Genomic DNA, 22,299 nt, shown 5'->3' on the forward strand with positions numbered 1-22,299 from the left:
TCTCCTCCCCCTTTTCCAGTTTGATTTAGATTACCACTATAACAGCGGGGCCGTTTTATAGAATTTTCCCCACTATTCCGTACCTGTTCTAATCTACGTTCAACATCTGGATCCCCCGCTATACCATGTACACTTGCAAAGAATTTTATATGTTCTTCATCTTGAAGACACTCAAGAATTTCTTGCAATAGACTACTTGTGTTTTTGTTTTCCATTTTATATCTTTCTGTTACAACTAATGAACTCTTTTATTTTCATTGACAGTTGGGGTAGGGCCATGTGTGTTATTTTTCATTTTACTTAGTTTGTTCTCTAACACATATTCAAGAACAGGCTTTAATTTTTCTATTCGTCTTTGGAAATGAGCACGATCAATAGCCATCTGCATCCATGGACAACTTCTGTCTTCTCCTGGAGGAAGTATATATTCTTCTACATCCTCACTAAACCAAACTTTCATTCTGCAATAACAAATTTCCTTCGTTTAAAAAAACGCAAATATCATGTGAACTCCAATGAAACAATGTTGCTATCAAGTTCCCTAGATATGCCTAGATATGGAATATGAAACATACAACATAATGGTATGAAAAAAGAATCTCTCAATTTGAAACATAATTGAACAAAATAACAACAAATAGATTTTGTTAAAACATGTTTTATTTGTGCAGTTTTTCTACAGTGACAAAAACAAAAGCATATAAAAGTAATCAATTTGTAAATCATGTATATATATTTAATAAAATGACAATTGGCACTTTGGATTATAAAAAATACATACCCGTTGTATTTTTTTTTACAAAAAAAGGAACAATAATGGCTACAAAATTATCGAACATCAATATTCATTAATGTCCTAGCACTCCTTGGCACTTACAATGATAAAGAGTTTTCAAGTGTATAATACTGCATGTAAATAAAAACATCATAAATCACATTCTTTTAATATCTTATAAAATAATCGTTGGGAATTAGGATTATAAAAAATACATACCACTGTATTTAAACAAGAAAAAAAATGCAAACAAGTCAATCTATTCTTCTTCATGTTGAACATGCTGAGCAAACACTAAGAGTTATTCCCCTTAGGTTGAATTTAAGGTATTCAATGTATAACGACGATATTTTGTACGTAGTAAATGCATGATCCCATATTCTTAATCATGGTCATATTTTAAAGATGTTATCAAATAAAAATGCTCTACCAAAGGAATTTACAAATTTTTGTTCAATTAATTGCACCTTGAATTTTACCTTGAAGTCAATGACCAGCGTGTATGTTTTTATCAGATATTGTAAAAAGCAATTTTAAATTTCAAACAAATCTCTTGGTGAAAATATGCATAAACTCCCTCTTCATAATTATGAAATAGAATAATTTTTTTGAGAGATCAAAAATTTCTTCTTTTTTTTCATCAAAGTCTAATAACTCTTCAAAAAACTTAAAACATGCAAAACGACTATCTCCTTAGAAAAAGAATAAATTATTTACCGCAAAAATTTCTTTTTTTTTTCATAAAGGGTTATTACTCTTCCAAAACCTTTTTTAAACATGCAAAATGATTGTCTCCTTACATGTTATCAGTCTTGTGAATTTGGTTCATTTCAATTTTCTCTTTTTTCTAGCAATGCGTTTTTAACTACTAGTAGTAGAGAATTATTTAAAATCATTCAAAATCCCTTCATTATACATTGAATACCTTAAGAAAAAAAATCACAGCTTTAATCAAAAGGAATGATAAGAATTACCAATAAAAAGTGTAAATGTGAACAGCTATAAAATTGAACACATTTCTTTTACTGCACAAGGTAAAATCCCAATTCGATCACACAGAATGAAAATATTAAGGACCATGAACTAAAAAATGTTAATGTAATGAGAACTTAAGCACATTTGAAGCTCATTAAGCAAAAAAATCTATTTCCCTTAATTTTACAACTAAGTGTGTAAATTCTAGAAAAAAAAGTACATAAAAGGAATCACAGTGCAACTTGGAATGAAAAATACAGAAATGATTGTCCAAGGCTTTCTACTGTATCCAAACAAAAAAAACAACCAACAAACTCTTGATAATTTAAAACCATACAACTGAGACGAGTTGCTTCCCGTAGGAAAAAAGGTTTTTCATTTACTTCCATGGTTTGTTGCGTGCAGCCCTAAATGGAAGTTTTCTTTTTGGCTTGGATTTTGGATCGAGGGGTCTCTTTGGTGTTGTCTGTTCATCAGGACCTGGAGAAACTTGAGTTTCATTGTCCATGACCTCAACAAAAAGTGAAGTGGAAGAGCCTGAACCAGGTAAACTGGTAGAGATGGAGGCTGGCACAGGAGGCACGGATTGTATAGGTGACGTGGTAGAGGTAGTTGAGTCTGAACGGGACTTACACTTCCGTACAAGAACAGCTACGATCATAATAATAATCAAAATGGGTGTTGCCAGTTCTGCTACTTTCATAATTATATCTGAAATAAAAAAGATAAATTTTACACACTGAACGAAGAAGGATATGGAAATAACGAACAGTATAATTAAACTTTCTTTTAATCTTATTTAACTTGAAAGTTTGAATTTAAAAAAAAAAACTTAAAAATTTTTTTTCCAAGTCAAAGTTCCAAAAATTACCCATGCTCAAAGTCTGTCCAGAAGATTGAGTTCCCGACACCTGTTCAACTTTCTTCTCATCTTCAGCTGCACTAGACAAAATACTGGGTTTTGTGGCGGTACCTTGAATGACACTCCGGATTGTAAAAATGCCTGAAAAATAAATAAGATTAATTAAATATCCTAATCTAAATGTTTTTTTTTTCTGATCAATAAAAAGTAATAGTACAAACAGTTCACTAATTATATCAATTTCTTGACAATTCTACTCTATTTCAATTTTCTTTACAATTCAGCTCTATTTTAAAATTACTATGGGGTTCTCTTGTACCTGTTGTACTTTGGAGGTCTGTGGACGCTGTACTGGGGGGTTCTCTTGTACCGGTTGTACTTTGGAGGTCTGTGGACGCCATACTGGGGGGTTCTCTTGTACCGGTCATACTTTGGAGGTCTGTGGACGCCGTACTGGGGGGTTCTCTTGTACCAGTCGTACTTTTGAGGTCAGTGGACGCCGTACTGGGGGGTTCTGTGGACGCCGTACTAGGGGGTTCTCTTGTACCGGTCGTACTTTGGAGGTCTGTGGACGCCGTACTGGGGGGTTCTCTTGTACCGGTCATACTTTGGAGGTCTGTGGACGCCGTACTGGGGGGTTCTCTTGTACCGGTCGTACTGTGGAGGTCTGTGGACGCCGTACTGGGGGGTTCTCTTGTACCGGTCATACTGTGGAGGTCTGTGGACGCCGTACTGGGGGGTTCTCTTGTACCGGTCATACTTTGGAGGTCTGTGGACGCCGTACTGGGGGGTTCTCTTGTACCGGTCATACTTTGGAGGTCTGTGGACGCCGTACTGGGGGGTTCTCTTGTACCGGTCATACTTTGGAGGTCTGTGGACGCCGTACTGGGGGGTTCTGTGGACGCCGTACTGGGGAGTTCTCTTGTACCGGTCATACTCTGGAGGTCTGTGGACGCCGTACTGGGGGGTACTGTGGACGCCGTACTGGGGGGTTCTCTTGTACCGGTCATACTCTGGAGGTCTGTGGACGCCGTACTGTGGGGTTCTCCGGTGTAAGGGTCTATGGTACTAGCTGTACTTTGTGTGTCTAAGATTCTTGTGGTTGTGATAATGTCTGAAAATTAATTATTTCGTTAAATCTTAATATCCTTACTTAGAATATGCTTTTTTAGATCATACAATAGAAAAAAAATGTTGCATAGTGTAGATGTAAATTTATTTTCTCTTCACAATTCCACTTAAAATAAAAAGAAATCCCACATCCTCCATTATCATCCTATCCCATTAAATTAGTTGACCTTTAAATAGAACAAGTGAAGGTTTGACATTCAATAAAAAAATGGCGCCAAAATAAATGATATAGGCCATGTCAATGTTGCACCCTTTTCCCTCCGTTCTTTTGAACTTATTTCCATCAATATGCCCTCCCCCAGCCTACTTTACGAACTTAAGTCTCATTAGTTGAGTAAATTAAATAAAGTAAACTTACCACAGTTTGCACGGTTGGCTGTTTTGATCACAGCACGTGGCCCCGTTGATGGAAAAAAGAAAATTGGAGTGTTGCATCTCCTTACTAACACGGTTGTTACGAACCCGTACACCCTGTAACACGGTGCCGGCATCAAACATTTTGCAGTCGTTGATAATTTCGAACATTTAATGCACATCGGATCGGCCACACTTGACCTTAAACATATTAGGCCTAGTACTGATGCAGCCAAAATCCACATTCTGCAGCCAAACACCATGTTTTTTGAAGTAATGAGGTTAACCTCGTTTTCAATAAACCGCGGGAACAGCCAAATATGCGCGGATCTCAAAATTCACAAAGACCAAAAGTACAGTAGATCTGAGTACTAATAGTTTAAGATATAAAAATGCACTGAATTTACCGACAAATATACGTTGAAACAATAATTATAATCATGATAAAAGGAAGAAGAATTATAATAAATAAATAATTAATTACCACTATTTATAATTTATATACCTTTATCAATTTAGATAATTTTAAAAGCCATTACACTAACTGTCCAATATTGCTCATAAAGGATTGGAGTTGGATATGCTCTTCCCTCTTTGTCTTTAAATTTATTTCTGATTCTTTCCAAACTTGCGTGTTTTTTAATCGCGCTTAATAATGACAATTTCTCAAAAGTTCAAGGTCACTAAAAAAGGTGATCCAGATTTGCTCCTATTGTATATGTTTCGTCGTAATTATAATCAACATCATCAATACAATCATTTGGCTTGAATGATTATTATCATTTTTTTAGTTAACACTATCGGAACATTAATATACTACTTACTATAAAAATATATCTAAGAAAAGTAACAAGTCAGCATTAATCATATACCATTGCTTGACACAGTAACTCTTTTAGCGCCAAAATATCGACACAATCTCCAAAATAATATGCAGATGTTAGTGACCTGTATGCGTATTAAAACTAAAGTATTTCAAGATCATTTATTAAGGTCAGGTCATAATATTTTAAAAACAGGTTACAAGCACGGTATATAAATGTTTGAGAAGGTAACTTTTTTTCAATTCAGTTTTTTCAACAGTTATTTGACGATCCTTTGGTAGTAAACTTAGTTTGTGAAAATGGCAGAGGCTCAGTTATCATTCATGTAAGTAATTTATTTACCTTTATCTCTTTTTTTTTTTAACTTAAAAAAAAAGACTTGAAAAGGGGCATAATTATTTGAACGTTTTTGAGTGTGTTTTTTAAAAGAGTCATTTAGACTAATACCATTGTCTTAAAAACTTTTTTTTTAAATGGACAAAATGAATAAACTTTTAAAATAAGTGTGTAAATTTTTATCCATGCATCATTTTAAACTTTGGTAAGCAAAAACATTAAATTATTTTTGTCACTAAAAAGACATATTTTTATATACATGTAATTGAACCTTCATTTCCTGAAAAAACTTTATTTTATTTCTTATATTTTAATTAGGAATGCTGAAAAGAAAAATGAGGGGAGAAATAAAAATCCTATTCTGAGGGAAATGTTAGGAAAACCCGTAAAAGACCGACCACAGGAAATTCAAAAGCAGCCACAACAACAACCCAAACAGAAAAATTCATCAAAGAACTTTTCTGAATTCCAAATGTTATGGAACGACTTACAAAATGAACTTGACGAGAAGAATTTCGAGTCTAGGTATGTATATTAAAATCTTAAACTTTATTAGAAATATAGAAAAGATTTATGTATATATATAATCATTTTTATCATAAATAAGTATGCATAATTCAATAAGCATGAAAGTATATATATGTATATATCATGTACGTATTGTTAAGGAAAGTGTAATGAAACAAAATCAGTCCAGAATGTAGACTATCTTCACTAGTGATATAAATTGCAGAAACTTAAGCTATAATTCATCTGAATAAAATACATGTAGGAACGAAAATTTATGCAATTTTTTATATTGTTTCATTTTCAGTAACTCTCCGCCACAACTCTTTCCAAGCCTCGACTTCCAAGACTTAGAGGACGAAAGCGTGCTGTTCCAAAAATATTTAACACCTACAGTTACTGAGGCAACTCCCACTCTGAAACGAGGGAACTCGGTTCCAAATGGTGCCCCTAAAAAAGATGTCTACCCAGCATTTTCCCCAATATCACCCGGGCCAAAGAGTACGGCTGCTGCTTTCACGGACTCTTCAGCCATGGAGACAGCTACCTGTATCAAGTCCCCGACACAAGGAAGCCAGGGGGCATTCAGCGGTGTGGAGGACTCAATTTTAACAGAATTAAGGTGAGCATTTAAGCCGTATTTTTCCTCATAAATTGAACCAATTTCTATTTTAATGTATTTTGTAACAAGTATTCTTTAAGATTGAATTATTTTCATTAAATGTTAAATTCACTTTCATCATACATCAATATTTATTTTCATTAAATGTTAAATTCACTTTCATCATACATCGCATCAATATTTATTTTCATTAAATGTTAAATTCACTTTCATCATACATCAATATTAAAAAAGACACTTTTAATGTATTCTAGAAGACGTTACAAGCTAAAAAGAAAAATGACGCAGAGATCCTCACATCCAACCTACCCCCTACAAGAGGAGCTGCGAACTTTGAGATCGCTGAAGGATGCTATGAACGCAAATGTACAGCAGATGGAGATATTGATTAACTTTCTGGAGGACTATTTTAGAAGGCGCAGAGTGCAATTTGTGTCCATGTAATTTTCTTGCTTATGAAGGACGTACAGCATAAGAAAAAGGAGACTATCACTAGAACTACTTATAACCTTCATAAATGTGTTAATTCAAGTTACCTAAGCTCCAGTTAGAGTGCTATAACATAGACGAAAATAAATTTTAAATGAGTTAAAACAGTGATTTATAACACTTATTAAACGGAAGACTCGTTGTGTAGAGGAAGACTCATTTAAAACAATACAGTGTGCATGTATATTGTTCACGAAAATCAAAGTTTTCTTTATCAAAAAGATAACATTTTTATCATAGACCTCTGTATTTAATGAATGTTTTGTACTTGATGCTTAATGAATTTAATCACATATACTGTATTCATTTTCTATTAGATTTTATGTTATCACATAAATGCATGTACTACATGTATAAACTATATGTATAAACAAGCATATAAATATAATCTTTACATCAAACTTCGTTTATAGTTTGTTTTTCCCACTGCATGCGCAAATATAAAAAAACTAGGATACTTATTGTTCACAGAACAATAAGAGGTCTTTCCACCTTCTTTGAATTTCAAATTTGTTTCATATCTGACTCCAAAAATTAAATTCAATGAAAAAGAAACCAAAACTCTCTTTAAGCATAAAAAAAAGAAAATTAAAAAATAAATTGAAATGACCTTGACCTTTGACCTTGAAAAAATTTTCAAGGTCAAAGGTCAAGGGTCACAATGGAATTGACCGCATGCTTCTCCAACTTATAGTTTTCAAGTTATAAGGTTTAATAGTAAGTACAAAGAAGTAAAAGGGCAATAACTCATATAAGAGGTCATGAGATCCTTTTGCACTTATACAGTGAAGTTAGGCCTAAAGACCCTTAAGACATTAGTGAAGGTTTGGTGTCTCTACGGTCTATGGTTTCAGAGGAGTAGCGATAACAAGGTTTTTCGCACAAGGGGCAATAACTTTTAAAGGGGTAAATGTTAGGGGACAAGAGTAAAATCTTTGAAACAGTTTTAAAAGTACATGTTAATGATGCATAGACGTTAAGTATATGTTAAAAGACAAAAGAGATATAAAAAGAGCTTAATTTCTCAGTTTTGGAATGACCTTGACCTTTGACCTTTACATGAATTTTAAGGTCAAAGGTCAATGAATCTTATGCAGTTGGTCCCATGTCTTTACGACTTCTCATTTTAAAATTTTTTAATTATTTGTAAAATTCAAAAAGTTTCAGGGGCAATAAATCATTGAAGTGGTCACCGAATACTTTCGCAATGAATAGATTGAAGAGTCCCCTTAATTAGTCAAAGACATTGGTAAAGGTTTCATACCTCTACGGTTTACGGTTTCAGAGGAGTAGCGATAACAAGTATTTCTTGCGAAAGGGGCAATAACTTCGAAAGGGGTCAGGGTTCATTTACGCAGGGTGAACTGCAATAATCTTTTACAAAGTACATTCTTATCGACTAAAAATCTTTTCGATAAATCCTGAAACAAAAAATCACACGGCGGAAAAATAATAAAAAAGAAGAAACAGAAGGAAATCAATAGGTCTTTCCACAGAAAGGTGGAAAGACCTAAAAAGTTTTTATTGTTAGAAAATCGTTCGACGACTATGTATGTTGTATTCAATATTGATATTTGTAAATTGCTATATGGACATGTATCCTTAGCAATTCAAATTTTAAAAATATTTAATGTTCTATTATTTTGAAATAATTCTATATTTACAAAAGTGAAATACTGTTCATTTTTACTTTTGAAAAATCGAATACATGAATAAAGTTTTGATTTAAGGACAGATGATTCAAACAAAATTAAGTAAAAAAAAGATTGAAAATAACAACTTGGCTCATTTTTAAATGATTAAAATGGATGTTTTAACCGCGTGGGTTTTTAATTTTTTATTAAAAATTTCACAAAAGTGGGATTTGAAGTGAATTATATCAATAAGGATGGTTTCAGTATTAGGGTAGACTATTGAAAATCATAGAACGTTTACAATTTCTTCTTTATATTCTTGAAATTTGTTCTTCGAAAAAAAAAAAGATTTTTGAATGAAAATTTTTAAATTAAAATTTTTTTTTTTGTTTATAACTTAAGAAAGTTTAAGCCGAGATATTGAAAGGAATCTTTTTATTCAACTTTTTCAAAGATTAAACGAGTAGAAACTAACACGCATTGTACTTCGTAGAAATTTCACCAGATCAGTTTTAAAATTTGAATTTGTACATTTTATTTGGATCTACTTAACTTCAGAATTGAATTAATTTCAATTACAAAAGAGAGAGAGAGAGAGAGAGAGAGAGAGAGAGAAATTAAGAAGGAAAAATTTTCAAATTACAAAATGTTAAAAAAAAAACTAATAAGAGGGAAAATACCAACCTGTTAGTTGTACAAAATAATGTTTTCCGTATTCTCTATTTTGATGTCACAACTGTTTGAGTCGAACTTATATACAAGTTCCTTGACCTTATTCCTTGATAGGTCTTCACCTACTTTTTTGTTAACATGACCTCAGCCAGATTTGAGAAGCATGACCTTTACATGACCTAGGTCAAGGTTGTATAACATGACCTAGAGAAGAATCGAGACTCATGGCCTTAAAATGACCTAATGTTAACTTCAGGTCAATGACATGACCTTGTCCTTGTGTATGGATGTCATGTTTATAACCTAGATCTCCTAGGATTAGGTCAAGGTCATAGCCTAGACATTTTTTTAAAGTAGGGCAAGGTCATGACCTTGACATAGTTCTCTGGAGTGTGTAGAGGTCAAGGTCATGACCTAGACTTTATGGAATTAGGTCAAGGTCATGACCTTGACCTCATTTCCTTGAGTGTATTGAGTGTTAAGTATACCCCCTGCTGCTTATAGGCAAGTATTCCGGGGTATGTCTTTTAAATTCGTTCTTGTTGTTTTCATTCTCGTCGTCCTTCATTGCTGCTCGCCGCCCGCATGGCACAGTTGTTAGAGCGTCTGCTCTAGAGTAGTACTAGTAAGTCAATCCTTACCTCGCAGGTTTGAATCCCACAGTGGGACTTGGAGACCGGTCTTTCGGTTGAGACCGTATAAACCGACGTCCCGTGTCGCAGTAGGTGCTGGCACGAGAAAGATCCCTCCCTGCTCAATGGCCCTTAGTGCCGAGTATAGGACAAAATTTGCAGCTCTCCACCAGCAAGTGGTGGCTTCTCCATATGAAAAATTCTCGAGAGGGACGTTAAAAAATATACAATCAATCATTGCTGCTCTGTTTAAGATGTCGACAATATAAAGTTCTTTGCCTGGTTTATAAATTACGTTTAAATCGTAAACTTGTATGCGTACGATTATTCTTTGGATTTTAGGAGTTGCTGTCTCAAGTGGTTTCTTAAATAAACTTTCTAATGGTTTATGGTCTGTTTCGATGTTGACGCGTTTCCCATAGATATATTGGTGATATTTCAAGCACCCGAAGACAATAGCAAGTAGTTCTTTTCTATTTGGCTATAGTTTCATTCGGCTTCATATACCTTAGATAGAAACAAATACCATTAAAATCAAATAAAAATGCTTACACTAAATGTGTAAATATTGCTTCCTTGCATCAGATAGCCTTGACCAATATTTTTTGTGCCACAATTGCAGCTACTCTGTAGGTTATGGTTTTTCTAAAGGGACAGTTTTGTTAAAACCTTCGTTTGATTGCGTGCTGCCAAGGTTGGCCAATTTCTGTGAATGTTCCTTTAACTTGTTGAAGATATCTCTTAAGTCTTGCTGCAGAGCTTTATTCTCCGATGGTCAAGCAAATGAGAGTGATGTAAATTGTTTAATTCGATCCCTTTTATGGTGACACCAAACTTTATCGCATCCTTTATGGTTATCAAAGGGATGAGAGGACAGTGCCGTCAATCCTTTCTCAATTCCACTCGGGCTGCCCTGGTTCTGTGAAATCATTTTCTTTAAAAAAAATCTTCTCAAGAACGACTTGACCATGAAAAATAAAACTCATGTGGAATCATCCTCAGGTATTGTAAATTCAAGTTTGTTCAAATCATGACCCCCGGGGGTAGTGTTGTGAATGTGTTAACATTAACAATGTTTAATTTACTATTCATTTTCCTTTTTATTGTGATTTTCTGAAATTGTCGTTATTGTATTTTATATCCTAAGTGTAATTGTTCATGTGTCCGTTTTTATCAGGTTAAAGTATATAGTGTATTTTTAGTCCATTTCCGTTTTTATCCGTTTGTTTATCTTTTGTCTAGTTTTAGAAACAGGAAATAAGTAGAGCAGAAGTGTAGCAGACGTTTGTCGGAAGTCAGAGATAGTCAGATCGTTTAATTAAGTTAAGTTGTAAACACAGATTTATAGGATTTTGAGATTATATGTATGTTGTAACTATTTCCAATGTGGCATGTTTCTTACTTTCAGTCTAATGTATGTTTGTTTTGTACTGTTTATATGTTTGCATATGTATATAAAATGGAAAAAGGAAAAACCTGTGTGATCATTCAAGGAACTGATAGACAGTCGCCACAGGTAGGGCGGGGCCACAATGGCCAACTTAAGTTTAACATAGAAATATAGAGGGGAATTATTTTAAAAATCTTCTTCTCAAGAATAACAAAGACATGACTCATCGTTATTATATGGACGCATCCTCAGGTAGTGTAGATTAAAGTTTGTTCAAATCAAGATCCCCAGAGGTAGGACAGGGTCACACTAGCCGACCAACGTTTTATATAGAAATATATAGGAAAAGTCTTTAAAAATCTTCTTCTCAAGAACCACTGTGGCAGGAAAGATAAAACTTTTATGGAAACATCCTCAAATTGTGCTCACTCAAGTTTGTTCAAATCATGACCCCCGGGGGTAAGACGGGGCTAGAATGGCCGATCAAAGTTTTACATAGAAATTTATAGGAAAATTCTTTAAAAATCGTGAATGAATATAAAACCATGAATGATCACATTTATATGGAAACACCCTGTAAAGCCCGAGTCAGTACACTAGTGTTGACAATGCTTTATTCCAGTGTGTCATGCACAGCATGGCATCTATACACATACAAATATATTTAGTGAAAGCTATAAAAAACAAAAAAGAATCATAAGGTAACAGCCCTAAATTGATGGACAATAATTATCTCGACATTAAGAATGATGAAATATGGCGCGAATAGGTTCACACGTGTGAAGTACTAGTTTGACATTAACAGCAGATCTACACCAATATTAATCACTGGCATTATCAAATAAATGTAATAATTCAATCATTTATAACAATAAAAGAACAAACTTACAATAACCGAGAAATGTTATGAAAAAATGCATGAACAACATGTGCCCTCTGGTGGCAGAGGATAGTTTCGAATGAAGTACCGGTCAAAAAATAGAAAAAAATAGAGAAACATGAGGTTTGCATATTATAGGTAATTTTATAGGTAGAATATTTTTTGGGTGCATTTGGAGGGAATTGGTGGCCTTGTATATTTTATTGAAATATGACACTTTAGTGTCACTACTACTGTATAGGGGATATGGACTAGAAATACGAAACTAAGCTCAAAACTCGCTCTTCCGGTATTTCACCAGAAAAGCGGGGTGGGTTCACAGGATGAATTGTAGCTTGAAAACGAGGTCTTGCTGTTCATTGGTATGTACAAATGTTATGCTGCAATTTGTGTGGTAGCTTAGGTCATCAGCACGGGCCTTGAAGCAGATGCGACTGCGCCGAAATAGTGAAAATAGGCTTGATTCACATGAAATTTTGAGATTATCCCTGCGCCATCTTTAGGGCTCATTATGTAAGTTATGCATGTTTTATTCCTAAAAGCTTCAAATTTCTTAAGGGACTACATCATACTATTATTACATGTAGAGGGAATTTAAAATTTTTTAATGCACATTTTAAAAGCAGCTCAATATTAAGTAAACCGTCAGTCAAACGTTTTGATTGCTAAGAAACTATCCCTGCCACCTCTGGGGCGGAAGTGCATTAACCCAGTTAGTTCATACTGAAAACGATTAAGTCGTACCAAAAATATTCTTAAACATTACACATCCTCAGGTAGTGTAGATTCACCTTTGAGCTAATTATAATGCTGACCTGAACTAATTTTTTCAATTAACCTGTTCCTCATTTATTCGACTTCAGTTCTTTAATTCTATTATTTTGTGAATTCTTAGCATCATTGTGATAATCTAATTTGCGTGATAACATTGTGGTATACTTGTGTATTAAATATTTATTGGATAGTGAATTAAATATTATTTGCTATCATGTGTCCAACAAGATGTACGTATGAAAACAGCAATATTAATACAATACTATTTAATTACAAGGCATAAATGTATATAACCCCCCTTCTTAAGGCCAACATTTTTTTATTTTCTGTTTTACGGGAATTTTTTGTTCAAAATTGGGTCGGGGGGTCGAAATAAAAATAAAAATAAAAGTTTTAAATTCAAGCAGTCGGTCTGAAAAATAAAAATAAAATGAAAAATGTGTTCAAAAAATTTTATTTTAAATTTTGTTTATAATTGCCTAAAATTTAAAAGAAAGAAATCTGCAAAGAATAAACGTTGATGTACAACAGTTTTTAAAGAAAATTTATGATGATTAGACTGTCTCTTTCAAAATGTCACTTTCTCTTTTTTGTTTTTTTCGCATTTCTAGTTTTCACAGCTCGCAATTGTTTGCAAAAATGACAAATTGGCCGGACAATTCATTCCAAAGTCCTCTCTTAATTGACGAATATCATCTGTTTCTATGATGTCAGGGTCACCACAGTACACACAACTGTCATCAAAAACCATGGTTTTCCCTGTCAAAAAAGAAATATTCTAAAAACCAGAGACAAAATAAATTTGCTATTGCTATAAATTCTAATTTATACCAATGTTTCATTTTGATTGCTATGGTTGCAAAGAATTCTATCACCAAAAAATTTTAACATACAAACCTGCATAGTATGCAGCCTCAATTTCTGAGTTGCATCCAAGCCCCTCCTTTACCAAGATTGTGTCATGAAACCTTCCTGCATGAAAGAGGGGATCACCACAGATGTAGATGAGTTCCTCTTCCACTCGTACAACAGACCTCAACTCATTGGAGGATAATTTGGTCGAACTGTACACCACTCGTCTCTTGCCACATTCACAAGTTATAAATGCTCGTACTTTAGCTAAATTAAATATAAACAAAAGACATAAAAATCTATTAAAGAAAGGTTTTCAATGTAATTCAAATTTATGTATTTATATTAAAATGATATTAAAGTTCAATATATTTTTTTGTTTGAAATTAGCCGTATGTATATTATAAGTTTGACACATACTTGCGACTAATATTGACTTAAACTTTTTATCCCTCTCTGATTTTTCTGTTGTTTGTTTTGCACTTGGTCTGGCCTGTTCATCTGTAATGGTCCCATAAATCGTATCGAATTCTAGGAAGGTATCATTCTCTAGAACAGGATCAGGCACGAAGTAAAGATCCTTGAAGACATCCAATGGGATTCTCGGCGGAAAAAGAATGCAATATGTGCATTGGTCCGATTCTTGATTTCTTGATCTAACAGAAAAAATGTCAGATTATAGCATTATTTTTTTCACTATATTTATATCTCAAAAGTAATAGTATTATTATACAACTTTAATATTGTTTTTCATCAGGTTGCATCAATATACATAATTCTTAAAACAAATAAATACCTCGAACATGTAGTGCCTTTTCTGGCAATGAGTCTCTATGAATTTCTGTAGCTACTAGCTTCAAAGAATTCCATGTTTTCTGATCCTCAAACTTGACCAATGGATCTATGACTTCTAGTAGTGTGCTCAATTCTTTAAGTTCGTCCTCTAAAGCTCCCTCATGTACATTGATTTTTTCTCCTGTCCACTTCAGTTTTTGAAATCTTTGTTTTACAATAGATAATGGGCATTGACTCTGAAAATGCTGTCTTGAGTCCCTCTTTTCTCTGTGCAGCATTACGGAAAGCTTTCAAACTGTTCAGAGACTTTGCTTGCATTTCAAACTCTGCACGCATTTTTTTTCTTTCTAGGGCCACATTCTGTAATCCTAGATTTAGTGTATTCATGACACGTTCAGCAGGGTTGTGGTAACTTTGCGCTGGTGCAGTACGGGCTGCTACCAACATGTCCAGATCCAAAGCAATAAATTCTAGCAGACATGACATCTGAACACTTTTAAATGTGGTGCGATGGTCAGGCCCTTCATCAGTGTAGCGAATTACAATAGGAAACTGACAGTTAACATCATCCTCGGAAAAATAGTTGCGCACTATCTTCACTGTTTCAGCACTATGACGAAGGGGTGAAGAGGGCTCAAATACCTTGTCCTTAACTGTCACATGCACACTGCCTCTGTAAAAACTGTCATGAATAGACTCTGGAATTGACACTGCAAAGTACACTGAAGGAACAATGCCGGCAACATGGAAGTCATGATCCAGAGCAACAACGCTATTTTCATTTGCCACAATTGCTCCATGATGTGATCGAACACCAGTGGAAACAGGTTGTTCTGGATTTCCAACGGGTACAATGGCCTTGTCGTCCAAACTCTTAACCAGAAGTCTCTGTCGAGACTGTAGCTCTACTGGTTTATACTTAAAACAAAGGAAGAGAAAAGAAGCAGTTGGGACTTGAAACTTGAAAACAGCAATAAATAGAATAATGATCTTTGCCACTCACCAAAATAAAAACCGATGCACAGAATTATGTATCTTAGTATAGTCTACTTGTGTGCCAAATTATATTGTAATCGGACCAAAACTGTAGGAGTAGCATTTTAAAAGAATTTCTCAGAAACTTCTATTTTTAGTTACCATGGCAACACCATTCATCGAAATCAAAAACCGATGCAGAATTATGTATCTTAGTGTAGTCGACTTGTGTGCCAAGTTATATTGAAATCGGACCAAAACTGTAGGAGGAGTAGCATTTTGAAAGAATTTCACAGAAATTTCTATTTTTAGTAACCACGGCAATACCGTTCATTGAAATCAAAAACCAATGCACAGAATTATGTATCTTAGTGTAGTCAACTTGTGTGCCAAGTTATATTGAAATAGGACCAAAACTATAGGAGGAGTAGCATTTCGAAAGAATTTCACAGAAATTTCTATTTTTAGTAACCACGGCAACACCGTTCATCGAAATCAAAAACCGATGCACAGAATAATGTATCTTAGTGTAGTCTACTTGTGTGCCAAGTTATATTGAAATCGGACCAAAACTGTAGGAGGAGTAGCATTTTGAAAGAATTTCACAGAAATTTCTATTTTTAGTAACCACGGCAACACCGTTCATTGAAATCAAAAACCGATGCACAGAATTATGTATCTTAGTGTAGTCAACTTGTGTGCCAAGTTATATTGAAATCGGACCAAAACTATAGGAGGAGTAGCATTTCGAAAGAATTTCACAGAAATTTCTATTTTTAGTAACCACGGCAACACCGTTTATCGAAATCAAAAACCGATGCACAGAATTATGTATCTTAGTGTAGTCTACTTGTGTGCCAAGTTATATTGAAATCGGACCAAAGCGGTAGGAAGAGTAGCATTTTGAAAAATTGTTTACAGACAGACAGACAGACAGACGGACGGACGACGGACGCATTACTATCGCATAAGCTCTTCTGGTCTCTGACCAGTAGAGCTAAAAATGCTAAAGTCTTTCCATTTCACAGCAAAGGATTTAAGCAGTGAGAACTGTTGTCTACAGTAGTCTGAATCCATGTGGTGAACCCTGAGTAACCTTTGCTGAACTGAATACTTCAAATTGAATTTTCCTGTGTAGTGTACTGCACTTTTATTGTAAGGATTTTTAGGATGAAAGTTGAGTCTAATCCATGAAACTGATGGAGCAGATGACCCATAGTTTTACAAAGAAATACTTAAGAAATTTCTTTAAAAATCTTAGGAAAATTGTTTTTATTTGTTTTATTCATATAGAAGAATCCTAAAGTAGTGTAATTTCAAATTTAGTCAAATCATGACCTTGGAGGTTTGGTGTGACCACAATGAGTGATCTAAGTTTAAAAAAAAATTTCTTCACAGTGGGTGAGTAAAGTTTTACAAAGGAATAAATAGAAACAATTTTTAAAAATATTCTTTAAAACGGTAAAACCATGATTTGTTGTATGAAAATATTTACAGGTTGTGTAGATTCAAATTTATTCAAATAATTAATGGTAGGGTTGACCGAAATGGAGATCAAGGTTAAACTTTAATGAATAGAAATTTTTGTTTTAAGATCTACTGGGCCATAATAGCTGAAACTTATGTGAAGCATCCTTGTGTAGTGTATATTCTCAATTTTTCAAATCATTTTGGTGGAGGGGGGGGGGCTTAATGTGTATCATTAGGTGGAAAATCTAGTGAAGAACAGCATGACCAAAGTCACTCACACACGCCTTTGGGTGTAGGGGGTCTTTGGTTTAAATTACATGTAATTGATAGTTTTAAAAATCAGTACGACGTTTTTCTGAAAACTGATTCTACGAGATCTTAATTAGGGTTCCACCAACTATCCCATTCCAACGTACATGTATATCTTATTATAAAGAGATGCTTAGAACAGATATTATGTTTGATTTGGAAAGTTACAACATTCTAAAAGAAAAGAAATACAAGTATAGATTGTGCAAAGGTACTCACTATGGTTCCTTGTTTCATCTGATAGTTGTAGATGGTAGCAATGATTGCCTCTGATGGCACCTTGAAGATTTTCCCCTCTCTGCATTGGAAAGGTGCCACCAGAGCATACCACGATGATACGCTCTGTCTTCATGTTGAGTACCGAGGTGAGAGTTCTGGAAAATTCTGGCCCAGTATGAGTCAGAAACTTTCTGACCTCTCCTTCCTCCAAAACAAGAGAGAAGTCAAACTGGAGATTTCTGAAAAAAAGAAAAGAGTATTGGAAAAGGTATGGCAAGCATTTATTAATCATTATAAAATTAGACTCATCCTAAGATTGTTTATATTCAAAGAAGATTGGGGGATAAGGCAGGCGAAGTGCCTTAAGTGTGACAGATAGAAAGTGAAAAATTAAATTTCAATTATATCCAAAGTTGTGATTCGTATTTCATCTTATACTAAAGTATACTAAATGTAAAATCTCTACAATTTACAAAAGTCTCTCAAAGACTGAAAATAATTGCCTATTAAAAAGCATACTCGCACTACAAAGAACAAAAACGACCATTTTCTCATACTTTATCAATATTTTAGGTCACCTCAATAAACTCAGGAGACTTATTGCTATATTTGTCTGTCGTCGTACGTCGTCCGAATAAACTTTTGAACATTTTTAGCTTTTTTGAAACCACTGAACCAATTTCAACCAAATATTGTATACAACATCTATGGACAAAGGGGAACAAAAATTGTGAAGGGTGTGGCCAAAACAACTAAAATAAATGCAATCTTTTCAAAATCATCTTCTTTACTCCGGAACATCAAGCAGTCAAACTGTCGACATGATTGAATCAGCATCGAGTCCTCTACAAAACTTGGGAAATTCATGGCCCAGTGGGTCAGGGGTTCTGGTGTTAGGGCGGGGCTATATAAATCATGTAGTAAAAGAACATTGTTTCTTTGAAAATCTTCTTCACTGCTCCTTGGTTTTAAATAAACTAAGTACTGTAAATCACTTTTTATTCGCGAGAACTTTATTTTCGCGTAATTACGCGAGACGATATGCTCGCGAAAATTTCATTCTCGCGTATAATAGAATTCCTTAGAATTATATAGAGGAATGACCACAATTCGTGAAAATTTTGTCTCGTGAATAAAGAGTTAATGATTATCTCGCGAAAATTAGGTGTCGCAAAAATTAAGTGAACTACAGTACATAGTAATGATAACCAAGAATGCCTCTTCTAAAATTGTGAATTTAATTGCCCCTTGGTCAGTGGTTAAGGCGGGGCTACATAGATCATATAGAAAAATGTATTATTTCTTTGAAAATATTCTCTCTGGCCCTGGGTATTAAACTAACTAAGAACATAGTTATGATGACCAGAGTTAAGTGCCTCTTCAAAAAATGTGAATTTAATGGCACCTGGGTCAGGGGTTCAGGATAGGACGGGGCTCTACAGATTGTTTAGTAAAACATTAATTCTTTGAAAATTTTCTTCTCTGCTCCTCGGTATTAAACAAGCTAACTTAGTACATAGTTATGATTAGAGAAGATTGACTGATTGTATATTGTTTAACGTCCCACTCGAGAATTTTTCACTCATATGGAGACGTCACCGTATGCCGGTGAAGGGCTTCAAATTTTGACCTTTACTCGGCACTCAGGGCCATTGAGCAGTGAGGGATCTTTATCGTGCCAACGCCAGCCGCTGACACGGGGCCTCGGTTTTTAAGGTCTCATCCGAAAGACCCGCTACCTTCACTTCAAAGTGCTGAGCGCATGGCGAAGGAACAGTTGCTACCCATTTTAACGACTAGGTCGGTCGCGGCTGAGATGCGAACTCACGACCACCCGATCACGATCACGGAGCGAGCGCTCTACCGACTGAGCTACCGTGAACGATGATTAGGGAAGATGCCTCTTCGTAAATTGTGAATTTCATGGCTCCTAGTCAGGGGTTTTGATGTAAAGAAGGAACTCATTTGATTATATAGTGAAAATACATTAATTTAAAAATATCCTTCCTTGCTATTGGGTATTTAACTAAGTAAGTAAGTATATAGTTATAATGAGGAAGTATTACTCTTTCAAAATTGTTTATTTTCTGGCCCCTGGGTTGGGGTAAGTGATGTTAGGGCGGGGCAATTTTGATTATACGGTGAAAATACATTGTTTCGTCAAAAACATTTCTTCTCTGCTCCTGGGTATTAAACCAATGAACTATGTACATGTACGTAGCTATGATAACGAAGGATGCCTCTTCCAAATATGTGCAAGTAACAGTGAAAGAGAAAGTGTTCTTAACGTTTACAAGAAACAGAAGAGAATTTTGAATGACACTCTGCTAAACTTGCATAAATCATTTTGCGCTACATATACATCTGCAAAGTGCTCATACGCCTTATTTTGGAGATGAAAACCTATTTGGATCATTGATCCAAAATGTGAACAAAGAGACACTTGCTACTGCAAGTTGCACGCAAACATGCAGTATATTATGGATCGCTTGAGGGAAAACAAGATTATCACGAAAAAGTCTATGAGAGAATTGTGTGAGCAAATTTGTTGCGACCCTCCAACCAAAGAATGTGTGTATAGAGAATAATACAAGTGCGAACTGAAGCAAATAGAGTTTGAAAATGAGGATAATACTAAGGGATAGCAGGTGTGGGTGTATGCATGGAAGAACAGACACGAGGAAAGGGAGAATGTTAGACCAAATGGGGAGAAAAGAAAATATAATGTGCAAGTAACAGTGAAAGAGAAAGTGTTCTTTACGTTATTGCGCGTTTAATATCTTCAATTGGCCTTCCAAGTTCCCTCTCAAACTGTAAATACAGGCTAGGAAAATTAGCTTCAAACTTTATTTGCTACAGTCTTCAGAACACCATCAATTGTCTTCACTCCTTGGCTGCATCCGAATAACAACACAGATTACTGGAGAGTGGGAGTATATTTACCCTATATAGGTATAAGGTCACGCGATGTCAACAATGACTTACTGAAAACTCTGCATGGTCATACCTTAATATTCCGGAATCATTACATAACTAGTTCACATAGAATATTAAAATACCCTTCTCACTGATCCCATTTACTTAGGGAAAGTGTTTTGGGAATTTTACAAGCATGCAAAATAACAAGCTGTACTTTTAATCAAAATATAAGAATCATATTAATATAAGAAGAAACATATTGGGCCAAAATAAAAAATACCTTTGTTTCCCCTAACGCGACCGACTCAATTAAATCGCACCGACTGAAAAGATTTTTTAAATAAGATGATTCAAAAATTATTTTTATTGTTAACCAAGTTGTATAAAATACAATTTCATCAAAATCAGATTTTATCAGAACGGCCGACATCGTTCTAATATGATTTTCAAGCATTTGTTGGAAACAAAATGACATCCAGATATTTGATTACAGGGTATTAGCTCTTCTTAAAACAATGGCGACGTCTCATGAGTTTAGCTAATTGGAATCCTTCACTATTGAAACAACTTAAAAATAATATTTACCATCTGTCTTGTCGTCTCCATATGAGTAAATAAAGTTTCGAAAAGGACGTTAAAAAACAACAAACCTGTCTTTGAATTTAAGGTACGTAATACATGGTAAGGCCCGCCTCATGATTAGATGAAAGACCCACCTAGTGAACACATCATTCAATTTCACTGCATTTTATTTAATTTGAGTTTTGATCTAAAGACCAGATCATCTATGTTCCTACGATTACTATATGCCTATGCCATGGTGGATTCATAGGAGTTGAAGATATGTCTGCATATTCATCCTGATCAATATAATTCAGATGCCCTTTCTTCCTGCCTTTATTAAGAGGTTAAACTTCGTGACTATGACAGTGTATATAGCACTTTTATCATTTGTAGGTTTGGTTCAATTAAATAATGTGAAAATACTCTTTTCAAATAGTTTTTAAATCATGATTCAGCTTCCTGATACGTCCGGTGTATTTCTCTTCAATTTGGCCCTTGAAGTCTTTCTTAACTTTTAATTCCTTCGAAATTTGTTAGGACGACATTTAAACATTTCCCCATTGCTTGAAATTTAGACATACTCAGCACTTTTTTTGCTATTAAGCAGTGGGGGATTTTTTTTGAACCAGCATCTTCTGCGACACTGGACACGAGTTTTATGGTCCCTTTTGAAGGACCGTTCCCAACGTTACTCATTGGGATTTGAGCCTGGGATTTAAAATTAGCCACTTCTCAACTTCAAAACAAAATGCTCCAGAACTACTGCAAATCTCATGGCCCTCAAAAGTACATTGATCGTCTATAAACTCTGAAGGCTGATGAAAGGTTTGACAAAAACGCACATATGTCTGGTCTTTGCGTATTTTAGAATCTTGTCTATTTTATTCTATTTAAATGGCGTGAGATATTTCAACTAAATAACAGTTGTGAATTAATTAAGCATGAAGTTTACTTTTAAACGGCATATGTACTTAGCATTTTGTTGACAAATCGCTTGAATTTGTACTTTTCTTATATACAAAGTTTATTTTTCCATCAAATTTAGAATGTATAATCAAAGCTGCTGCCAGAAAATAAAATTGTTTACCTACCTACCGACCCATCCTGAGAATTTAGGGTCGGGTTAGGGGAAACAAAGATATTTTTAATTCTGGCCTTATCTTGAAGTTTTTATTATCTAAAATTACAGCGCTGCCAACATTCTGAAATAAATAAGAGTAAAGCCTTGTTCGAAGACTGATGATATCCTGCTGATATACATACCAGTTGTTACTGACACTGCAATACTTTAATTGCTCTTGTGGCGCAGTGGTTATAGAGCCACTGCTCTAAAGTCCTT

At 34.6% G+C, this 22,299-nt stretch overlaps 1 protein-coding gene across 1 annotated transcript; it reads right to left on the bottom strand.

Annotated features, from left to right (window-relative positions):
* Nucleotides 1-2,129: 2,129 nt before the first annotated feature.
* LOC134244406 (mucin-5AC-like) lies at nucleotides 2,130-4,241 on the bottom strand. The gene is made up of 4 exons (XM_062726677.1): nucleotides 4,187-4,241; nucleotides 2,941-3,726; nucleotides 2,622-2,753; nucleotides 2,130-2,461 (listed from the first exon to the last, which is right to left on the bottom strand). Exons 1-4 carry the CDS (start codon nucleotides 4,239-4,241, stop codon nucleotides 2,130-2,132), a joined length of 1,305 nt encoding a protein of 434 aa, XP_062582661.1.
* Between the last annotated feature and the right edge of the window lie 18,058 nt (nucleotides 4,242-22,299).

This window comes from Saccostrea cucullata, unplaced genomic scaffold (assembly GCF_032062105.1).
Source record: "Saccostrea cucullata isolate Sc308-1 unplaced genomic scaffold, CSIRO_AGI_Scuc_v1 ctg1149, whole genome shotgun sequence".
NCBI lineage: Eukaryota > Metazoa > Mollusca > Bivalvia > Ostreida > Ostreidae > Saccostrea > Saccostrea cuccullata.

Bases quoted from the DNA above. Each gene is read 5' to 3' on its own strand.
- LOC134244406 (XM_062726677.1), bottom strand. From the start codon at position 4,241: ATGTTTGATGCCGGCACCGTGTTACAGGGTGTACGGGTTCGTAACAAC. The intron at 2,754-2,940 runs GTACAACAGGTA...TTTATTTTTCAG, and splicing joins AGCGTCCACAGACCTCCAAA to GCATTTTTACAATCCGGAGT. The intron at 2,462-2,621 runs GTAATTTTTGGA...TTTTTATTTCAG, and splicing joins TGGACAGACTTTGAGCATGG to ATATAATTATGAAAGTAGCA.